At 38.5% G+C, this 19,468-nt stretch overlaps 1 protein-coding gene across 1 annotated transcript; it reads left to right on the top strand.

Annotated features, from left to right (window-relative positions):
• Positions 1–449: 449 nt before the first annotated feature.
• Positions 450–18,812, top strand: LOC103717213 (acetyl-CoA carboxylase 1-like). The gene is made up of 32 exons (XM_008805517.6): positions 450–1,151; positions 2,132–2,507; positions 2,630–2,836; positions 2,929–3,090; positions 4,569–4,661; positions 5,095–5,190; positions 5,491–5,664; positions 5,756–5,849; positions 5,952–6,139; positions 6,206–6,256; positions 6,659–6,698; positions 6,785–6,909; positions 6,987–7,103; positions 7,212–7,286; positions 7,406–7,462; positions 7,573–7,677; positions 8,586–8,672; positions 10,002–10,193; positions 10,285–10,473; positions 12,103–12,213; positions 12,346–12,417; positions 12,510–12,686; positions 12,903–12,980; positions 13,135–13,257; positions 13,370–13,639; positions 13,748–14,103; positions 14,267–14,504; positions 14,594–14,946; positions 15,168–15,381; positions 15,581–15,763; positions 15,882–18,038; positions 18,444–18,812. The coding sequence occupies exons 2-32, from the start codon at positions 2,133–2,135 to the stop codon at positions 18,498–18,500; spliced, it is 6,816 nt and encodes a 2,271-aa protein (XP_008803739.1). The 5' UTR covers positions 450–1,151; position 2,132; the 3' UTR covers positions 18,501–18,812.
• Positions 18,813–19,468: the final 656 nt, after the last annotated feature.

Raw genomic sequence — 19,468 nt, 5'->3', positions numbered from 1 at the left:
GGTCATGTAATATAGGCCACCAAATTATGTAATATCCGGTTTTTAGATATTATTAGCAATAAAACCATGATCAATAATATGGATCTTTAATTTAAATATTATATTGTTGATTTTAGATTTGAGAAAAATAGATTTTTTTTGAATATATTCATCTTTTATATATGTGTGTGTGTGTGGGTGTGGATGGATAGATTGATAGATAGGTGTAAAAAGAGGCGAGGAAGGCATGCATCATCCACCTAACTAAACTCCTACCAACAACTGCGACACCCATTTCTTTCAATGCCTATTCTCACTAATTCCTCTCTTAAAACCCTCAAACAACTATTTCGATCAGCAAGATACAACATTAGCAACCTCATCCAATCCAAAGAGCACACGAGGCCCCACGCAATTTACTAGGACCAGGTGTACCGCCTACCTAAACTAAATTAATAACTATGGAAACCGAGCACACGTTCCTTTCCTCGCTCCCTTCCGCTTCCAAGGGCCTCAACTCTTCAACGTAGACATTATTGACCACAAAAATCAACAAATCCCAGACCCTAGCGACAACGAAGAGTTGGTCAGCAACATCACCCAACTCCCAGTCAAAATTCAAAGGTCCGATAAGCTCAAGCCACCGCCATCCTTTTCACCCCTCCCAAGACGCAATACTTGCAAAAAGTGGAGAAGAAATCTGAGTTTTGACGGGAAAGGGAATTATTTTTTTGTGTTTTAATCCGAATGAGGGGGCGAGAGGTGGCGAGGGGGAGGAAAAGTAGAAAAGATCGCATTTTTGGCTGAATGCGATGGGATTGGAAGGGGGTAGTTGGGAGCTACTTCCGATTGGGGTGAGAGAAGGGAAGGCGGAGGGTGGCAGGTACCACGTGGGGCTCCCTTCCCATTTAAAGCTGTTAGGTTTATCTCTCTTTCTCTCATAATTCCTCCGGTTTCTGCTCTCCTTTCCGCTCCTTTTCTCTCTTGTCCTTGTTTTTCTTCTCTCTTTTTTTTTTCTTATTGCTCCCAGTCATTTCGTCGAATACTTGAGGCTTCTCGGTGAATGGGCGCTTCGCGGCGAGTTGAGGAAGAAGGATTAAAATCTAGAAGGACTTCTGAACCGGATTTGGCTTGAAAGGGGAGATCTTGGCCTCCCCTGTCTCTACTCCGATGTGAGTTGCCCAAAGTTCCCATCTTGTTTGCCTTTCTTGACTCTTGGTATGGTACTGGTGTGGGTTTGTGCTGTCTGGACCTTGCTTGGATGTGTTTCGGATGCTGGGTCCTCTTCTTTTGCGGTTTATTAGGTTGTGATTTTTGCATTTTGTTCGTTTCTTTAGATTTTGATTTAGCAAGATATGTTTTTTTTTTCCTGATTGATTCGGAGGCTAGTCTGATTTAATGGTGCAATATTTTCTACCGAAGGAGACGCGATACGTGTTCCTATCTATCTTTTTTCAAAAAATTTTAGTGAGATTGATTGGTTCTGTAGCAATCATTGAGCTAAAATATGTCATGGAAGAGTGATTTGAGTCATTTATATTTGGTTTCCGGTAAGATAATCGCTATCATTATTAAGCTTGCTTTATGTTCTCTTGAGATCGTGTTGTGTGAAATTTCTTTGCAGAACGCCGTGGATTTTGGTTTAATACTTTTCCCCTTCATTCTTGTCTGTTGCATTTTGTTGGAAAATTTGTGATTTTATTCTGTGTTTTCCTTTTAAATTTGCCATGTATTAAATATTAGCTAACTATTAACCAAACTTTATCTGTAAATAAACCGATATAGGTATCAAATAATCTGTCAGGAGGGTAAATTTAACCCTGATACCTTGTTAGTATTGGATCTTTTTGCATAACTGTCTTGACAAAATTAGAATGTTATGCAACTAGACCTTTTCGATTTTATAAATTGTCTTTCATGTTTACTCTTTTAATCTAGACTCAAAGAATATTCTAAAATCAAAATTTGATCGAAAATAGTCGTTTGCAAAATTGATCCCTTAGTGAGCTTGTGTGGAGATATGTTGTTAATAATAATAGATGGGCACAAAACATTTAAAGAGCTTGAAAAAAGGTGAAAGAAATGATACTTAAAAATATGCTTTTAGTTTAAAATGCTCGAATCTATTTATAGTATTCCTTTGCCTGTGCAGCATGTCTGAAGTCCAGAGGGGACCAGTGATGGCAGAACCTTGGTCCATGAATGGAGTTGCAAATGGAACAGTTCAACTCAGACATGCAGCTATACTGTCAGAAGTCGATGACTTCTGCATGGCGCTTGGTGGGAAGAAACCTATCCACAGTATATTAATTGCAAATAATGGAATGGCAGCTGTTAAATTTATACGTAGCATCAGAACATGGGCTTATGAAACCTTTGGATCGGAGAAAGCAATTCTATTGGTAGCTATGGCAACTCCAGAAGACTTGAGAATTAATGCAGAACACATTAGGATTGCCGATCAATTTGTGGAAGTTCCTGGAGGAACCAACAACAATAACTATGCCAATGTTCAACTCATTGTCGAGGTTGGTTCTTTTCACTTGAGTTTTCATAAATATGCTCGACGCTGATACTGTGAAGTTGGAATAAACTTGTAAGTGCCTTGCTTTTTTTGCTTTATGAATATAACAATTCAAAATGTTGACAGATGGCGGAAATAACCCATGTTTCTGCTGTTTGGCCTGGTTGGGGCCATGCATCTGAGAACCCTGAACTTCCAGATGCACTAAATGCAAGAGGAATAATTTTTCTTGGGCCTCCAGCTGCATCAATGGCAGCACTAGGTGACAAAATTGGTTCTTCTCTGATCGCTCAAGCTGCAGGAGTACCAACTCTTCCATGGAGTGGCTCACATGTAAGTCCTGTACTGTCCTTTATATTTAGTAAGCCCACTTATTTTTTGTCCTTAAGTGTGCTATATCCACTTTCCTGGAAATGATCATACAGGTGCAAATTCCAGCAGAAAGCTGTTTGGATTCTATTCCTGAGGAAATTTATAGAGAAGCTTGTGTTTATACAACAGAAGAAGCAGTGTCTAGTTGTCAGGTGGTCGGTTACCCAGCCATGATCAAGGCATCCTGGGGTGGCGGTGGCAAAGGAATTAGGAAGGTCTGCATCCTACCCGATCACAAAATGCTTGCTTCTCTCTACCTTTTATAATGTTTAAAAAAATCTTAATATTAATCAGTTTGATAAGAAAAAGGTGATGCTTGCTGTTGAGATTTGTTTGTCAAGTACTGATCTTCCAGGATATATGCTGAAGAAAGGTTCTTAAGTTTCGGTCAAAACTTGGTCAATTTCAGTCGGTTTCAGCCTGTTTTGGCTGGTTTCAATCAATTTCAGCAGTTTGAAGCAAAAGCAGCTGAAACTAGTATTTACTTATTTATTTATTTATTCAACAATTTAATATGATTAATATTTTCTAAACTGACTAAAACTATTCAATCACACATTTATCTAAGGCTTTGATTATCAAATATGTTACGTTGTTTGAGCTTTGTAATCATGATGGGTGAGCTGCATTTCTAAATAACAAAGTAAATGGGTTCTTACTTATATGTTTTTTTTTGTGGCTTATGGGTTGTTCAAATGTGAGAGAATGCAACATGCATATACCTTTTGTTTTGCTTAGATGATTTATTAATATGTGATGGTTGGCTTAGATGGGTTAGTGACATGAAATAGAATAAAATATCCTCAAATGGGCATTTTCTTGCTTAAATGGGTTATAAATGAAATAAAATGAGATATGCTTAGATGGGTTTTCTATTTTGAAGTTATTTAAATGAATAGAACTGAATATGCTTGGATGGGTTTTACCTTGCTTAGGTGAGTTTAAAATAGAAAAAAAATGAACAATGGGTTTTTCCTCATTTAGACTAGTTATTAAAATGAAATAGAATGAAATATGCATTGGGAAAAGTTTAATATAATACAAATACATGAATAGATGTGGAAAATCTACACAAAAAATAAAGAAAAGTGTAGGTAGATTACATAAGTTAGGGAAAAGTGTAGGAAAATAGAACACATTTATCAAGAGTCGAAAGTTTAGTATGAGACACTAAGCTCCAACATAGTTTCTGCCTGGAACTAGCCTTATTACGCAAACTATGATCCTAAACAGCTTAAACACAAATTTATATATGAAATAACTTATCTTGATTTTTTAATTATTTTATTTTTTTTTCTTTTTATGGTAATTTTCTAACTTTTTTGACCAAAACCCCAAAACATGGAGCAAAGCTGCTGAAACCACCATAACTGTGGAAATTGAAATTCAACTCAGGGGACGTAAACCGAAACCAAATCTGAGTTTTAAAACCTTGTTCTGAGTGATAATATGAAAGCTATGTCATCGTGATTACTATAAGAATAGTGAAGAAGTTTTTTTTTTCCTTTTTGATCCTAATGTAGTCTGAAAGAAACTGCTTTACACTAAGTGGTAAACAGAGTTGCCAGAGCACATTTTCATAATTACTTCTTGTAGTTTCTTTCATGTTTATTTTTAAGCATTATGTGTGCAAGATACTTGTTGCCGTGCAAATGTATAGATCAAATTTGATTAACTCTTATTAATTTTGCAGGTTCATAATGATGATGACGTCAGAGCATTGTTCAAACAAGTGCAAGGTGAAGTTCCCGGTTCACCAATATTCATTATGAAGGTTGCATCACAGGTGAGATCATTTTCAACATTCTAAACTTTTGAACTTTAACTATTAACCATTCCTATTTCTCTGATTTATGACTCTTCCAGTGCCTTGAGTCATCTGGTGCTCAACTCATATGCCTTCTCCTTTCATCTGTTAAATATGTAGAAATTGGAATACATCTACCTTCTAATATTGAGCTAACATAATAGAAACTTGTGGGTGAATATTGTTATATAAAGTAAGCGATACATGCATCCATGCATACATGTATGCATCCATGCAATGCATTTATGTTTTGAATTGATAGTTCTGATATCTAATGTTGTTTATAGTATGTTAAACTCGTGATAAAAAGTACACACCTTTTCTTACAGGATGAAAATATGACTTACTGTGCTTGCTTTTTAGCTGCAGTATCTAATCCAACATCTTTTTGACATTTGGATTCCTCTTGTAGAGCCGGCATCTAGAAGTTCAGTTACTTTGTGACCAATATGGTAATGTGGCTGCTCTGCACAGTCGAGATTGTAGCGTACAAAGACGGCATCAAAAGGCAAGCTTTCATCAATTAATTTCTCAGCACTTCTCTCCTGATCTTTTGGAGCTTTACAATATCTGTAACCAGAGTTTGTTGTCTTTGTTATATGAATTCAGATGGGGCATCAATTGTAATTCTGCACACATTCCTTTATTTTCTAACTGTCCGTTCTTGAGTTTCTTTGTTTTGATTCATCTGACATCTATGTAATATATTTCTTGAAGAACAATCATTTACCTTACGTATAACATAAATTTCTTGTACTGGCTATTACATGAACTCCTTGAATAAACATTGACAGTTAATATCCAACAGATTATAGAGGAGGGCCCAATCACAGTGGCATCTCCTGAGACTGTGAAACAACTTGAGCAGGCAGCGAGGAGGCTTGCTAAGTGTGTGGGCTATGTTGGTGCTGCGACTGTTGAGTATCTTTACAGCATGGAAACTGGTGAATACTATTTCCTAGAACTCAACCCACGATTACAGGTTGGTTTTTTTTGTTTTTTTGTTTGCAATTAGCAGTGACATTTGGCTCATTCAATTTCTTTCTTGCCTTCTCAATATTGGTCCTTTTCAGGTGGAGCATCCTGTAACTGAGTGGATAGCTGAAATAAATTTGCCAGCAGCTCAAGTTGCAGTGGGGATGGGAATACCTCTTTGGCAAATTCCAGGTATGATAATTTCATTTTATTGGTTTTTGGCAGAATATCTCTTATACATTAATTTGCTGTCTAACCTGCTTCCTTGTATGCCATTGTGCTTCCCGTATATAGAAATTAGGCGCTTTTATGGAATGAACCATGGTGGAGGGTATGACGCTTGGAGAAAGACATCAATTTCTGCAACTCCATTTGATTTCGATAAAGCAGAATCTGTAAGGCCAAAAGGTCACTGTGTAGCTGTACGGGTAACTAGCGAGGATCCAGATGATGGTTTCAAGCCTACTAGTGGGAAAGTGCAGGTGAGATTTTGCAAAATATGACATGATGCTTGTGGTGCCTGCTTACATCTAATTTGATTATTGCAGGAACTAAGTTTCAAAAGCAAACCAAATGTATGGGCATACTTCTCTGTGAAGGTATATTCTTTAACCAATGCTTTGGTTGGTTTGATTGCATCAGAATGAACCCTGTTGTTTCTTCTGCTAAAAAGACAAATGTAAACATGGCCTCGTATGTGTTTAATACAGACAGATGCAGTGAATATTTTTCTTTGAATCAATTACACAGATTGATATGGTTATTACTATGAAACATTGTATATAAGAATAAAAATAGCAAAAACAACTACTACTGCAATGACTAATAAAATTATCTTATTCTTCTAATTATGATTATCCACCAATAAGATTTGCTGCACTATTATAATGGAACTATGGCTATTTGATTGAACATCCTGGTGAAACTATGTACTCTAATGTTTGCGGTATATTCTTCTTGTTCCGTGTGACTAACTAATGAGCATTTTTTGTAATTTGCAGTCTGGAGGTGGCATTCATGAGTTCTCTGATTCCCAATTTGGTATATATCCTTTAGAACGACCAGATTGCTAGATTCTTGTAAAGCTCTTGATATTGCTTGTTGTTAAATTTCTCTTCTCTTCCTAGGGCATGTTTTTGCTTTTGGGGAGTCTAGAGCTTTAGCAATAGCTAATATGGTCCTTGGGCTAAAAGAGATTCAAATAAGGGGAGAGATCCACACAAATGTTGATTACACCATAGATCTCTTACATGTAAGTTATTTAGTCTATCTTGTGAGATTACCGACTATGCAAATTTATAGTGCAGTTCTCATGTCCTTCCCTTTCAGGCTTCAGAATACAGAGACAATAAGATCCATACTGGTTGGCTGGACAGCAGAATTGCTATGCGAGTTAGAGCTGAGAGGCCTCCTTGGTATCTCTCTGTTGTTGGAGGAGCTCTCTATGTAAGCATAGTTAATCTAAACTATATTATGGTGGCTTGACTCTCATTTATGTAGTCAGATGGTATGCTTTGTCTTTCTAATCTGCTTTCTTATGGTTTATAAATACAGAAAGCATCAACAAGCAGTGCAGCCATGGTTTCGGACTATGTTGGTTACCTTGGCAAAGGTCAAATTCCACCCAAGGTAATGCACTTCACTGCATCCAGGATTGGAATAAAGAAATTTTGGCCTTTGAGCTCTCTCTCTCTCTCTTTCTCTCTCTTTCAAAACTTGATCAAGTGACTCAGTAATGTTGATTGCAGCACATATCACTCGTTAATTCCCATGTCACTTTGAATATTGAAGGAAACAAATATACGGTATCTTAACTATACCTTTGGCCTGAAAAGTCTTTTACCATTTTCTAAGCATGTGGAAGTTAAATTCTGGGGAACTTCTTCATTCTTAATTTATTGAAATTTTTTCTTAGATTGAAATGGTAAGGGGTGGACCTGGTAGCTACAGGTTAAGCATGAATGGATCAGAGGTTGAAGCAGAAGTTCATACATTGCGTGATGGTGGTCTTCTGATGCAGGCAAGCTTTCTACTTGACCCTGCTCCCTATTTTCTCAATATCATATGCTACCACTATAATAAACTTTGGTGCTCACCACCAGGAGCCACTGAGCTAAATTTCTATGCTAATTTACAATGTTAGTGCTAAAATTTTCTTTGCGATCGTTCTGGCAACCATCTATACAGCTCTCAGTTATTCAGACTTGTAAGGGTGAAAGCTCATAATTAATTGGAAATGTATAGTGGTGTATAAATGTGTGGTATCCTACTAAAGCTATTATAGGTCATGTTTTCAGAATTCTTAATCAGCAAAATTCTCCTATTATTTGGATCTCCTGATAAAAATTTATAGGGTTATTAATATATTTATAATTTTATTTGTGAGGTTTGTAGGATGGTGATCTTGTTCTCTAAAATGAAGGGATTTCTGTTGTTAAGTTGATATAACTTTTATAAGATCAAGTTGAAGGGGAAGTTGTTGTGTTGATATTTTTTGGATATATTAACTTCATGTGAGCAAAAAGGCCGAGAATAACCATGGCTGATAATATTTTGCAAATGCAGCAGAAAATAGCTTTCTTTTTAATATCTTTTTGGAAGTTTTTGCATAGGATAACCTCAATCATGTAAACAGAACATAATGTGTTTTAAATAATCAGCATGCTTTGTTGTCTTCAAAAGTGTGTAATGACTTTGTGATCCCATGGTGCAATTTTCTGCTTTCTTTACAACAATCTCTTGCAAATCTGCCTAGTTGAGCTGTGAAAAATAAGAAAATAATTTGCTCGTCATCAAGGTTACATTTGAATTTCACAATAGTTGCAAGTAGACCTTTTTTTTGTAAATGAAGGCTGTCTATTACCACATTATCTAGGTTAGCACCTTGTTTAGGTGTTTAACTATTCAAATGGGTGTAATTTTGTACAGTTGGATGCAAACAGTCATGTGATATATGCTGAAGAAGAGGCTGCTGGTACTCGCCTTCTTATTGATGGGAGGACATGCTTGTTACAGGTAAACATAATCATCCTCTTATATTTCTTCGATATAATCAAGTTATTAGAAAGAAGTCCATACATATTCTCTAAATCTCTTGGGCAACTTATCTTCAACGAAAATTGCAAGTGTACCTTGGCATATGTCACCAAATGGCTTATGGTGTGCTGTTACTTTATTTAACATTAAATTTCTAAACTTCGATGCTAATGTAAAATACTACAAACAATACATGTTTATAAGAAAAGACAGTTAAAAGTAACCTTGGCCCAACTTACAAGAGATATTACTCCCACTGGAATGAAGGAAAACAATGAAGACACTGATTTGTGTTACAAATATTCATATTTTTCATGCATTTGTAATGAATTAAAGGAGATTTTTGTCTACTGTGAGCGCTAGACATTTTGTATCTTCCTCCTCTTAGTGTACGAATAACATTTTTCCATTAGTACATGTACATCTCCCCATGGATTGAAGTATCACATGCTGGTGTTGTGCCTGCTTGGCAGTGCTACTGTATGTAGTATGCTGTGTCAAGTTGTGCCAATGCTTGGCTTACATTGATGTGGTGGTTTTCCAGATATAGGAATGCTGCTGATACTATGTTAGTGCCATTTGCCAGTAAGGTGATAGCAAGGTACATAGTATGCTGTGTCTTGTGGTGCTGATTGGCACTTATTCCATGTTTCTGCCACTCCTGGATGGTCCAACCCTTATATTCTGTATTCTTTGCAATATCTTATAATGAACTTTATTCATAAGTCAAGCCTTATCTTCATGTTAATTGTTATGCTTTCCCTGTTCTTGATATTTATGCTTGTTATAGTACTCTCCAATATCAAAAACACAAAAAAAAATCTTTTATTGACCACTTAAATTTCTTATTTGCAACAGTAAATGCCAGTTCCTGAACTTAACTTACAGTGGGCTTACAGGCGTGGATCTGTAGTGCATGTGCCTTAGGAACTACAATTCACTATCACTTGAGGATCAAATCAATCATGCAACCAACTTTATCAGTTTTTTTTTTTCTTTTTGTTCACCAAATTGACTTGGTGCATATTTAGGGTCATTTCACAATCCAAACACATTGTGTCTTAGGGTTTATTTGAAAGGTTTAGTCAGATGATGGCTTTCAAAATGCTGCATAATAACTATATGAATTTCTTGATACATTATGCTGATAACTGGTTACTTTTGATGTTGACTTTTGTGTTACATGTAACTTTTGGATGTTGTTGGCTTGCACGTCCAGCAAAGATCAACTTGCAAGTACTTTTGATGGAAAACATCTTCTTCAGTAGTGCTTAACAAGACATGGAAAATAATTCTCTCTTCTTTCAGAATGATCATGATCCATCCAAATTGGTGGCTGAGACACCATGCAAGCTGCTTCGCTTCTTGGTTCCTGATGGTGCTCATGTTGACACTGACGAACCATATGCGGAGGTTGAGGTAATGAAGATGTGCATGCCACTTCTATTGCCTGCTTCTGGAGTTATTCATTTTGTGATGTCGGAAGGCCAGGCAATGCAGGTAACTTATATCTTTTGTTAATCTGCTCTTAGACTTTTTCATAATTCTAAGACCAATATCCAAAATAGGCAACGCTATAATTTTGTTTCAGGCTGGTGATCTTATAGCAAGGCTGGATCTGGATGACCTGTCAGCTGTTAGAAGAGCTGAGCCATTTCATGGCACATTTCCAAAACTGGGTCCCCCAACTGCAGTTTCTGGCAAAGTTCACCAAAGATGTGCTGCAAGTTTGAATGCTGCGCGGATGATTCTTGCAGGCTATGAACATAACATCAATGAAGTAAGCACCAGAAACCATAAAAAAATAAACTTTAGTTTTTCTTTTTTCTTGTTTAAATGTTTATTCTTTTGGTTACTTCTAGATGGTTTCTGATAAGAAATATTAGTTCTAACTAGTTTAATGTACTTGAATAAGTTTAGATTTCTGTCTTGTATGTCAACTTTTTTGGAATTAACTTCTTGCATGATATGTGTATATATATTGTTGGATGGAATTTAAATTGTTGATTGGATCTGTTTTTCATGATATTGCTTCATACCTTAATTTTTTACATCAAATAAGAATCACAATATTTGTCATCCTTCCATCATGTGGTGTTCAGGAAATAAAAGAAGTTCCACTAATTGTATTTGCTTAGGCTTTATAATCTCTTCTTAACTTTGTGCCAGAAAAATCCTGGATCTTTGGCTATTGAATTATAACATTCCATGCTAGTGAAATATGCATTGCCTATGTCACAAAAATTATTGGCACTTCTACAATAAAGTAATGTTCAATGTTGGCAGAACCGGTACCGACAGACGTGTTGGCTAGTGATCGGTACAATATGGAACCAGTTCGTACCGTACCAAACCATGGTGTATGGAAGCAGAGGGAGGGAGAGGTAGAGGGTTGGAGAGGAAGAAGGAGAGGGAGGGAGAGGGAGGGGGGAGAGAAAGGAAAGGGAGCGGGGGAGAGAGAGAGAGAGGAGGGAGAGAAGGGGGGACTCACCTGGGCTGTAGAGGTCTGCATCCAGAGGAGAAGGCCTTCATCTTATCCTGTAGTGACAGAGGGGGCCAGATCCGGGACCGGATGACAATGATGGAGAGAGGCTGTGACAATGATGATGGTCCCTGACGGCCTTCATCCCTGAGAGAGAGTGGCCATGGGCCTATAAAGATACGGGTTCGAGGGCTGAACCTAGCGCGGAGAGAGAGAGAGAGAGAGGCTTACCGGTGAAGAGGGAAGAGTGCATGGTGGAAGGTGGCCTGGTAGCTTGCTGATGAGCAGCTCTGGAACGGCCGGGTTGGGGGGGGGGGGGGGGGGGGGGGGTGAAGATGCGAAGTTGCGAATTATCCCATTGAAAGAGAGTGGAGAGCAAAGTCGAAAAAGAGAGAACCATCGAAAGGGAGCTGATTATTTATAATTGCGTGACTGAACCAACTTGAGGATTGAACCGTCTCGAACCGGCGTTGGTATGGTTTGGCATGAGCTGAATTGCCTGGTTTGGGTCGGCTCAATGATCCCTGGTAACTGGTAAGTAATAAAATTCTAAATAATAGCAATCATAGACTCAAAGTGCTGTCTCCCTTCTAATTGAATCTGGTCCTTCTGTTGCTAAAATAATGAGCAATCTGAAATAGAACTCAATTAACTTATCTTATATGGTGCATTAAAAGTAGGTGACTAGAACAACACCAGCTTCCTGTTGCCATGCACATCTGCCATTGTTAAGGTTATTTTCAGCTGCTTATGTATTTTCCTGATAGACAACAAGGACTTTGACTGCAATGACATTGATATAAGATGTTATGCTTGCATTGGCGCAAACACTATCCTGCTTAAGCATTTTACTGATCTATGTAACTTCTAGTTTTTATGGTCATTTATAATTTTTTGAGCAATTCTGATCATCCATACAATTATCAGGTTGTGCAAGATTTGCTAAATTGTCTAGACAGTCCTGAGCTTCCTTTTCTACAGTGGCAAGAGACCATGTCTGTCTTGGCTACTCGCCTGCCAAAAGATCTCAGGAATGAGGTCCGTTTACAATTTAGAATTTACATAATTACAGTTGACAAGATTTTCTTTTCCTTTTCTTTATCACTTTTTTCTTGGTTTTTATTAACTGTGGAGATGAGGTAATATTTAATTATCACACATCCAATGCAGCTGGATGAAACAATCTCAATTTGTCAGATGAATATTGATTTCCCTGCAAGGTTACTGAGGGGAGTTCTTGAGGTTGGTGAACCCTTAGATTAATTTCTCGTGTCCATCCTGGTTATTTTGAGTTGAAGTTTGACAATGCCTTTACTTGATATGCCTTCTTGCAGGCTCATCTCTTATCCTGCACTGAGAAAGAAAAGGCCACACATGAGAGACTGGTGGAGCCTCTGATGAGTCTCGTCAAGTCATATGAGGGTGGACGAGAAAGCCATGCTCGTGTGATTGTGCGATCTCTTTTTGAGGAGTACCTATCTGTTGAAGAACTATTCAGTGATAACATTCAGGTAATTGTTTTTATCACAAGATACCATTTTATTACGAACTGCTGCATTTGTTCTTGTATCATTTTATATGAAACATTACTAAAATTGACATCATTTTTTTTTCATTCAAGATTTCCATACATACAAATTCAGCCTTTATATCTAGCAGGAACAATAAGAATCTTTGAAATAAAATTTCTTAATGCGAGACCTTATGATCTTTTGCTTGATACATAGGCTGATGTCATAGAACGTCTCCGGCTTCAGCACACGAAGGATCTCTTAAAAGTTGTTGACATAGTGTTGTCCCATCAGGTAATGCTTGATTAGGGTCTGTTTAAACCAGTTATTTTCTGCTATCATTCTTGTGTTCTATGATGATTGTATTGTAACATACATATTCTTATGTTGATTGGTTTGTAGATATTAACGTTTGCATTGATGAGTAGTTTATACCATTGTCTTGAAGGGTGTCAGGAGAAAAAACAAGTTGATACTACGACTTATGGAAGCACTGGTTTACCCAAACCCTGCTGCCTACAGGGACCAATTGATTCGTTTTTCTGCTCTTAATCACACAACATACTCTGAGGTCTATAAATCTGGCTGATATCTATAAAATTTTTGTTGAAATATTTCCTTTCTTTTGAGTAGGAAACAGTCCACCCTTAACAACATGCATATTATGAATCTGATTGCTGCAGTTGGCACTAAAAGCAAGTCAACTTCTTGAGCAAACTAAACTTAGTGAACTCCGTACAAGCATTGCCAGAAGCCTTTCAGAGTTAGAGATGTTTACAGAAGAAGGGGAACGTGTATCTACACCTAGGAGGAAAAGTGCCATCAATGAGCGGATGGAGGATCTTGTTAGTGCTCCTTTGGCCGTTGAGGATGCCCTTGTGGCTTTGTTTGATCACAGTGATCCTACACTTCAAAGGAGAGTTGTTGAGACATACATACGTAGATTATACCAGGTACTACTTTAATATATAAAAAAGCCTTTCTTTTTCTCTTAAAATTTAGATATTGTTGACAATATTACGTCTCTTTGTTCTAAATGTAACTTAAGACATGTTTTCCAGCCCTACCTTGTCAAGGGAAGTGTGCGGATGCAATGGCACAGATCTGGTCTAGTTGCTCTGTGGGAATTCTCTGAAGAACATATCGAGAAAAGAAATGGGCCTGAAGATCCAATACCCGGTAAGCCATTGGTAGAGAAACATTGTGAGAAGAGATGGGGGACCATGGTTATCATCAAATCCCTTCAGTTTCTGCCAACAGCAATCAGTGCTGCATTGAAAGAGACTACACATTGTTTAAATTCCAAATCCGACAATGAACCATTCTCAAATGGGCTACCAGAGCATGCTACTCAAGGCAATATGTTGCATGTTGCATTGGTTGGCATTAATAACCAAATGAGTACACTTCAGGATAGGTTAGTTAACTTCTTTCAATTATCTTCTTTTATAAGTAGCTGCAATTTAATGTTGTTTTTTAATTAAGATCTTTTGCATATATTCTGATTAGGAAGGATTTTATTTTAAATATTAACAGGAATTTCCTAATCGATATTCAAGTTTGCTTTGATTTTTTGGCAGTGGTGATGAGGATCAGGCCCAGGAAAGAATAAACAAGTTGGCCAAGATTTTGAAAGACAACTCCTTAAGTTCTGGTCTTCATGAAGCAGGGGTCAGAGTTATTAGCTGTATTATACAGAGGGATGAAGGCCGAGCACCTATGCGCCACTCCTTCCACTGGTCAGCTGAAAAGCTCTATTACGAGGAAGAACCTCTGCTTCGTCACTTGGAACCTCCTCTTTCTACATTTCTTGAATTAGTCAGTAACCATATTTATCCATTAATGTTCTATACTTTTTCCATCCCTGTCTTTTAGATTACTTACTAAAATAATGTTTGCAACCTTAGGACAAGCTGAAAGGCTACAAAAACATACAGTACACGTCATCCCGGGATCGCCAGTGGCACTTGTACACTGTCCTAGACCCCAAGGCACCCGTCCAGAGGATGTTCCTGAGGACACTTGTGAGACAACCCAACATGACCAACGGATTTTCATCGAGTGAAGTCCTTGACAGTGAAATAATTTGTGCACAATCTCATTTACCGTTTGCATCAATTAGTATTTTGAGATCATTAATGGCAGCATTGGAAGAATTAGAATTACATGTGCATAATGCAACCATCAGATCAGACCATTCACACATGTATCTGTGCATCTTACGAGAACAACAGCTTTTTGATCTCATGCCAGTTTCAAGGTAAGCATCATATATACAGTCATTTTTTTTCTTCTTCTTCTCCTCTCTCTCAGCATTTTAAGGTTGTATGTGGTAATAAATAGTCTTCTTTTTCTTTTCCTTGAGAATCATCTTATTCTATCTTGTATCTTTTACAAATTTCAGTAATTCACCTGAAAAGAATTAGTTGATTATCACTTCATTACAATCATGTAAGGTCAATGTTCACAAATTTTGTCCAGGACCGTGGATGTAAATGATGGTCGGGAGGAATTTACTATCTGTACAATCCTGGAAGAAATGTTTGTAAAAATTCATGAATTGGTTGGTGTACGGATGCATCGTCTTGCTGTTTGTGAGTGGGAAGTGAAGCTTTGGCTGGATTCTATTGGACTCGCTAGTGGTGCTTGGAGAATTATAGTGACCAATGTTACTGGTCATACATGTACCATACATGTAAGTCTAATTTATGTTTATGGGACTAATTTTTGGTGAATACAAGCTACTAGATATAATTTTGAACCTTATCAATGCGTCATCTTAAGGAGATAGTTCTACAGATAATTGAACTAGATATTATCTGTCACAGGAATATATGTTACTTCATCTTTTCCTTCTTTTGAAACTGAGCAATCAAGTTGATTTCTTTTTACAGATCTACCGAGAAGTAGAGGACAGTAAATCACATGAACTGGTCTACTACCATTCTGCCACATCTGTATCTGGTCCTTTGCATGGTGTGCCATTGACTGCAAGATATCAGCCTCTAAGTGTCATTGATCGAAAACGTTTAGCAGCAAGGAAGAACAACACTACTTACTGTTATGATTTTCCACTGGTGAAACTCTCATTCCTTCATTATGTTATTCTGATTTCAATTAGTTGTATTGCATATATGTGAGTTAGCATCAGTTTCTCTGCTTAATCATCCTAAATTTAGAGTAATGTTTTTTCAGGCATTTGAAACAGCACTACGAGTGTCATGGGCATCCTATGATTCAGGTAATGCGAAAGCCAAGGACAGCAAAGATATTCTTAAAGTTACAGAACTCATGTTTGCGGACAAAAATGGAGCATGGGGTACTCCTCTAGTTCCTGTGGAGCGTTCTCCAGGTCTCAATGATGTCGGCATGATAGCTTGGATCATGGAGATTTCGACACCAGAATTCCCCAGTGGAAGGAAAATTATAGTTGTGGCTAATGATGTGACCTTCAAAGCAGGGTCTTTTGGTCCTAGGGAAGATGCATTCTTTTATGCAGTTACCAATCTGTCCTGTGACAAGAAACTTCCTCTGATCTACTTGGCAGCAAACTCTGGTGCTAGGATTGGGGTAGCAGAAGAAGTAAAAGCTTGCTTTCGTGTGGGTTGGTCCGATGAGTTGAGTCCTGAACGTGGCTTTCATTACATTTATCTGACCCCTGAAGATTATGCACGTATTGGCTCATCTGTAATAGCACATGAGGTGAAACTAGAAAATGGTGAAAGTAGATGGATCATAGACACCATTGTAGGAAAAGAGGATGGTTTGGGAGTTGAGAACTTAACTGGAAGTGGTGCCATTGCTGGTGCTTATTCAAGGGCTTACAAGGAGACATTTACTCTGACCTATGTGACAGGAAGAACAGTGGGCATTGGAGCTTATCTTGCTCGGCTTGGCATGAGGTGCATTCAACGTCTGGATCAGCCTATAATCCTCACTGGGTTTTCAGCACTGAACAAGCTTCTCGGGCGGGAAGTGTACAGCTCCCACATGCAATTGGGTGGCCCAAAAATCATGGCAACAAATGGGGTTGTTCATCTTACTGTATCAGACGATCTTGAAGGTATTTCAGCAATTCTGAAATGGCTGAGCTACATTCCTCCTTTCATTGGTGGGCCTCTTCCTATATCGAGATCCTTGGACCCACCTGTTCGGCCAGTTGAATACTTCCCTGAGAACTCATGTGATCCCCGGGCAGCTATTTGCGGCATTCAGGATGGCAGTGGCAGGTGGTTAGGGGGTATCTTTGACAGAGATAGCTTCATAGAGACACTGGAAGGTTGGGCAAAGACAGTGGTTACAGGAAGGGCGAGGCTTGGTGGTATCCCTGTTGGAATTGTAGCTGTTGAAACTCAGACTATGATGCAAGTCATCCCTGCAGACCCTGGTCAGCTTGATTCTCAGGAACGGATTGTCCCACAGGCGGGACAAGTTTGGTTCCCTGACTCTGCCACCAAAACATCTCAGGCGTTGTTAGATTTTAACCGTGAAGAACTCCCACTATTCATACTTGCTAACTGGAGAGGTTTTTCAGGTGGGCAGAGAGATCTTTTTGAAGGGATCCTTCAGGCAGGGTCCACCATTGTTGAAAATTTGAGGACATACAAGCAACCTGTCTTTGTGTACATTCCAATGACTGGAGAGCTTCGTGGGGGAGCATGGGTTGTCGTGGACAGCAAGATCAATCCAGATCACATCGAGATGTATTCTGAACAGACAGCTAAGGGCAATGTGCTCGAACCAGAAGGGATGATTGAGATCAAATTCAGAACTAAGGAGCTTCTTGAGTGCATGGGTAGGCTCGACCTGGAGCTGGTAAGTCTCAAAGCAAAGCTTCAGGAAGCAAAGACAGTTGGAGACCCTGGTGATGCGGAGTTGATCCAGAAGAGAATAATCTCTCGAGAAAAGCAGTTGTTGCCTGTGTACACTCAGATAGCCACACGGTTTGCTGAGTTGCATGATACCTCCCTCAGAATGGCAGCTAAAGGAGTAATAAAAAAGGTGGTTGATTGGGAGAGCTCCCGTTCTTTCTTCTACAAAAGGTTACACCGGAGAGTTTCTGAGTGTTCGCTCATAACGATTGTTAGAGATGCTGCTGGGGAGCAGTTGTCTCAGAAGTCTGCATTGGAATTGATCAAGAAGTGGTTTTTGGCTTCTGAGCCATCTGAATTGGCTGGCAGTAAATGGGAGGATGATGATGCTTTCTTTGCTTGGAAGGATGATCCAAAGAACTTCGAGAAATATCTAGAAGAATTGCGGGTTCAAAAGGTACTCTTGCAACTTTCTAGTCTTGGCAAATCAGCTTCAGATTTGCAGGCTCTGCCTCAAGGTCTTGCTGCACTCCTCAGCAAGGTAAGCATGCTTTGTTATGCCTTCTATGCGATGCTATTTATGCTATTTAAAGCTCTAGTGAAATTCGGGACCTGTTGATTTTTTTTCGGGATTTTTTTTAATAAAAAAGGTCAAAGGTGTTTCTCCTCAATTCTACACAGAATTGATGAAAAATCTTTCATGAATTACTGTTGACCTTCACGTATTACTCTTGATTTTTGCTAAAATTTTGCCCCTTTCCTGAGACTTACTAAATTTTTCCTTTTTGTTGAAAATGGTTTGATATTGTTCCAGATAATTCTTCTATTCATTAATTCTCGAAACTCCGACATCTACATCTACGAAAATCCCACATCTTGAAATTGTCATTACGATCCAAACCTGTCTGTGTTTACTGATGAGTTGATTTTTGGACATTTTGTACAGATGGATTCCTCTAGCAGAGCTCAGATAACTGAAGAACTTAAACAGGTGCTTGGGTAGTATTGAATCAGGTGCTCCGATCACAAAAAAAGTGATCTCATCCCTGTGAAATTTTGAAAGGCACCAGCGTCACACCACAGTATTAAGGTTCTTGTTGCTCTTTAACAACCTAGTCTCCTAGTCATTTGCAACACTATTTATCTTCTGCGGAAAGTGTATATATCAGGGCAATCACCAGTATGATATTTCGTACTGGTAGTGTGTTATTTGTTATCGAGAGACTATTTCAGGAAACTAGCATTCATCTGGACCTTCCAGTTATTTGTAAGAGTTAATTTTTATTATTTATGAATAAGTGTTTCTGGAATCCAATTTTTTTGGAGCACTCCTTATTACGAACTGTGGCAATAGCTGTTATGCATTCACTCACCCCACACCACTGGGTGTTCTAAAGCAGGTGATAAGAAAAACCAATGGAGATAGAAAAGAAGGAAGAGGTGATGTTTGGGAGGCCCGAAGAAAGATGGTGATCAATTGCATGCCAGAAAATAGTCTTTAGAAGAGTAAAGGTTAATGTAAGTTAAAAAAAAATTAAAAGATGTGTCGTGCGAGCTTATGCTATTCAGGTTTATACTTTGGGAATAAATTTCTTTGTATTCTTTATAACAATTCTGAAAGAATAATGGGAACTTGGAACCTGAGGAAAATTGTAATGTCCGGGCCCAATACAGACTAGGCCCAATACTGTAGGGCCCAGTTTGAGGGTATTGGGCCAGGATGCAGGGTTAGCAGGCCCAGAAAGAATAGGCTCCCATCTTCCCCGAGGGTTGAAAAGACAAGACCACCAGATGGCCAACGGAGAAACCCCCCACCGGCATGCAAAACAGGAGCCCGCCACCTCCTCCCCCTCGGCAAATGAGCTGTGAGCTGGCCTGAGGAGGAGGGGCAGCTGGTGGCTCCCGGAGCAGTGAGGAAGGAGAGAACGCCACCTCTCCTTTGGGGTCAAGTCATAAGCCCTGTATTTAAAA

This window comes from Phoenix dactylifera, chromosome 5 (genome assembly GCF_051530095.1).
Source record: "Phoenix dactylifera cultivar Ajwa chromosome 5, Ajwa_hap1_PhDact_Kaust_v1.1, whole genome shotgun sequence".
In the NCBI taxonomy this organism is placed as follows: Eukaryota; Viridiplantae; Streptophyta; class Magnoliopsida; order Arecales; family Arecaceae; genus Phoenix; species Phoenix dactylifera.
Note: the sequence above shows the minus strand (reverse complement) of the source record. Positions and strands in the feature narration are given on the sequence as shown.

Coding starts and splice junctions, on each gene's coding strand:
- LOC103717213 (XM_008805517.6), top strand. CDS start 2,133: ATGTCTGAAGTCCAGAGGGGACCAGTGATGGCAGAACCTTGGTCCATG. Junction 8,673..10,001: donor GGAGGACATGCTTGTTACAG/GTAAACATAATC, acceptor CTCTTCTTTCAG/AATGATCATGATCCATCCAA. Junction 14,104..14,266: donor ATGAGTACACTTCAGGATAG/GTTAGTTAACTT, acceptor ATTTTTTGGCAG/TGGTGATGAGGATCAGGCCC.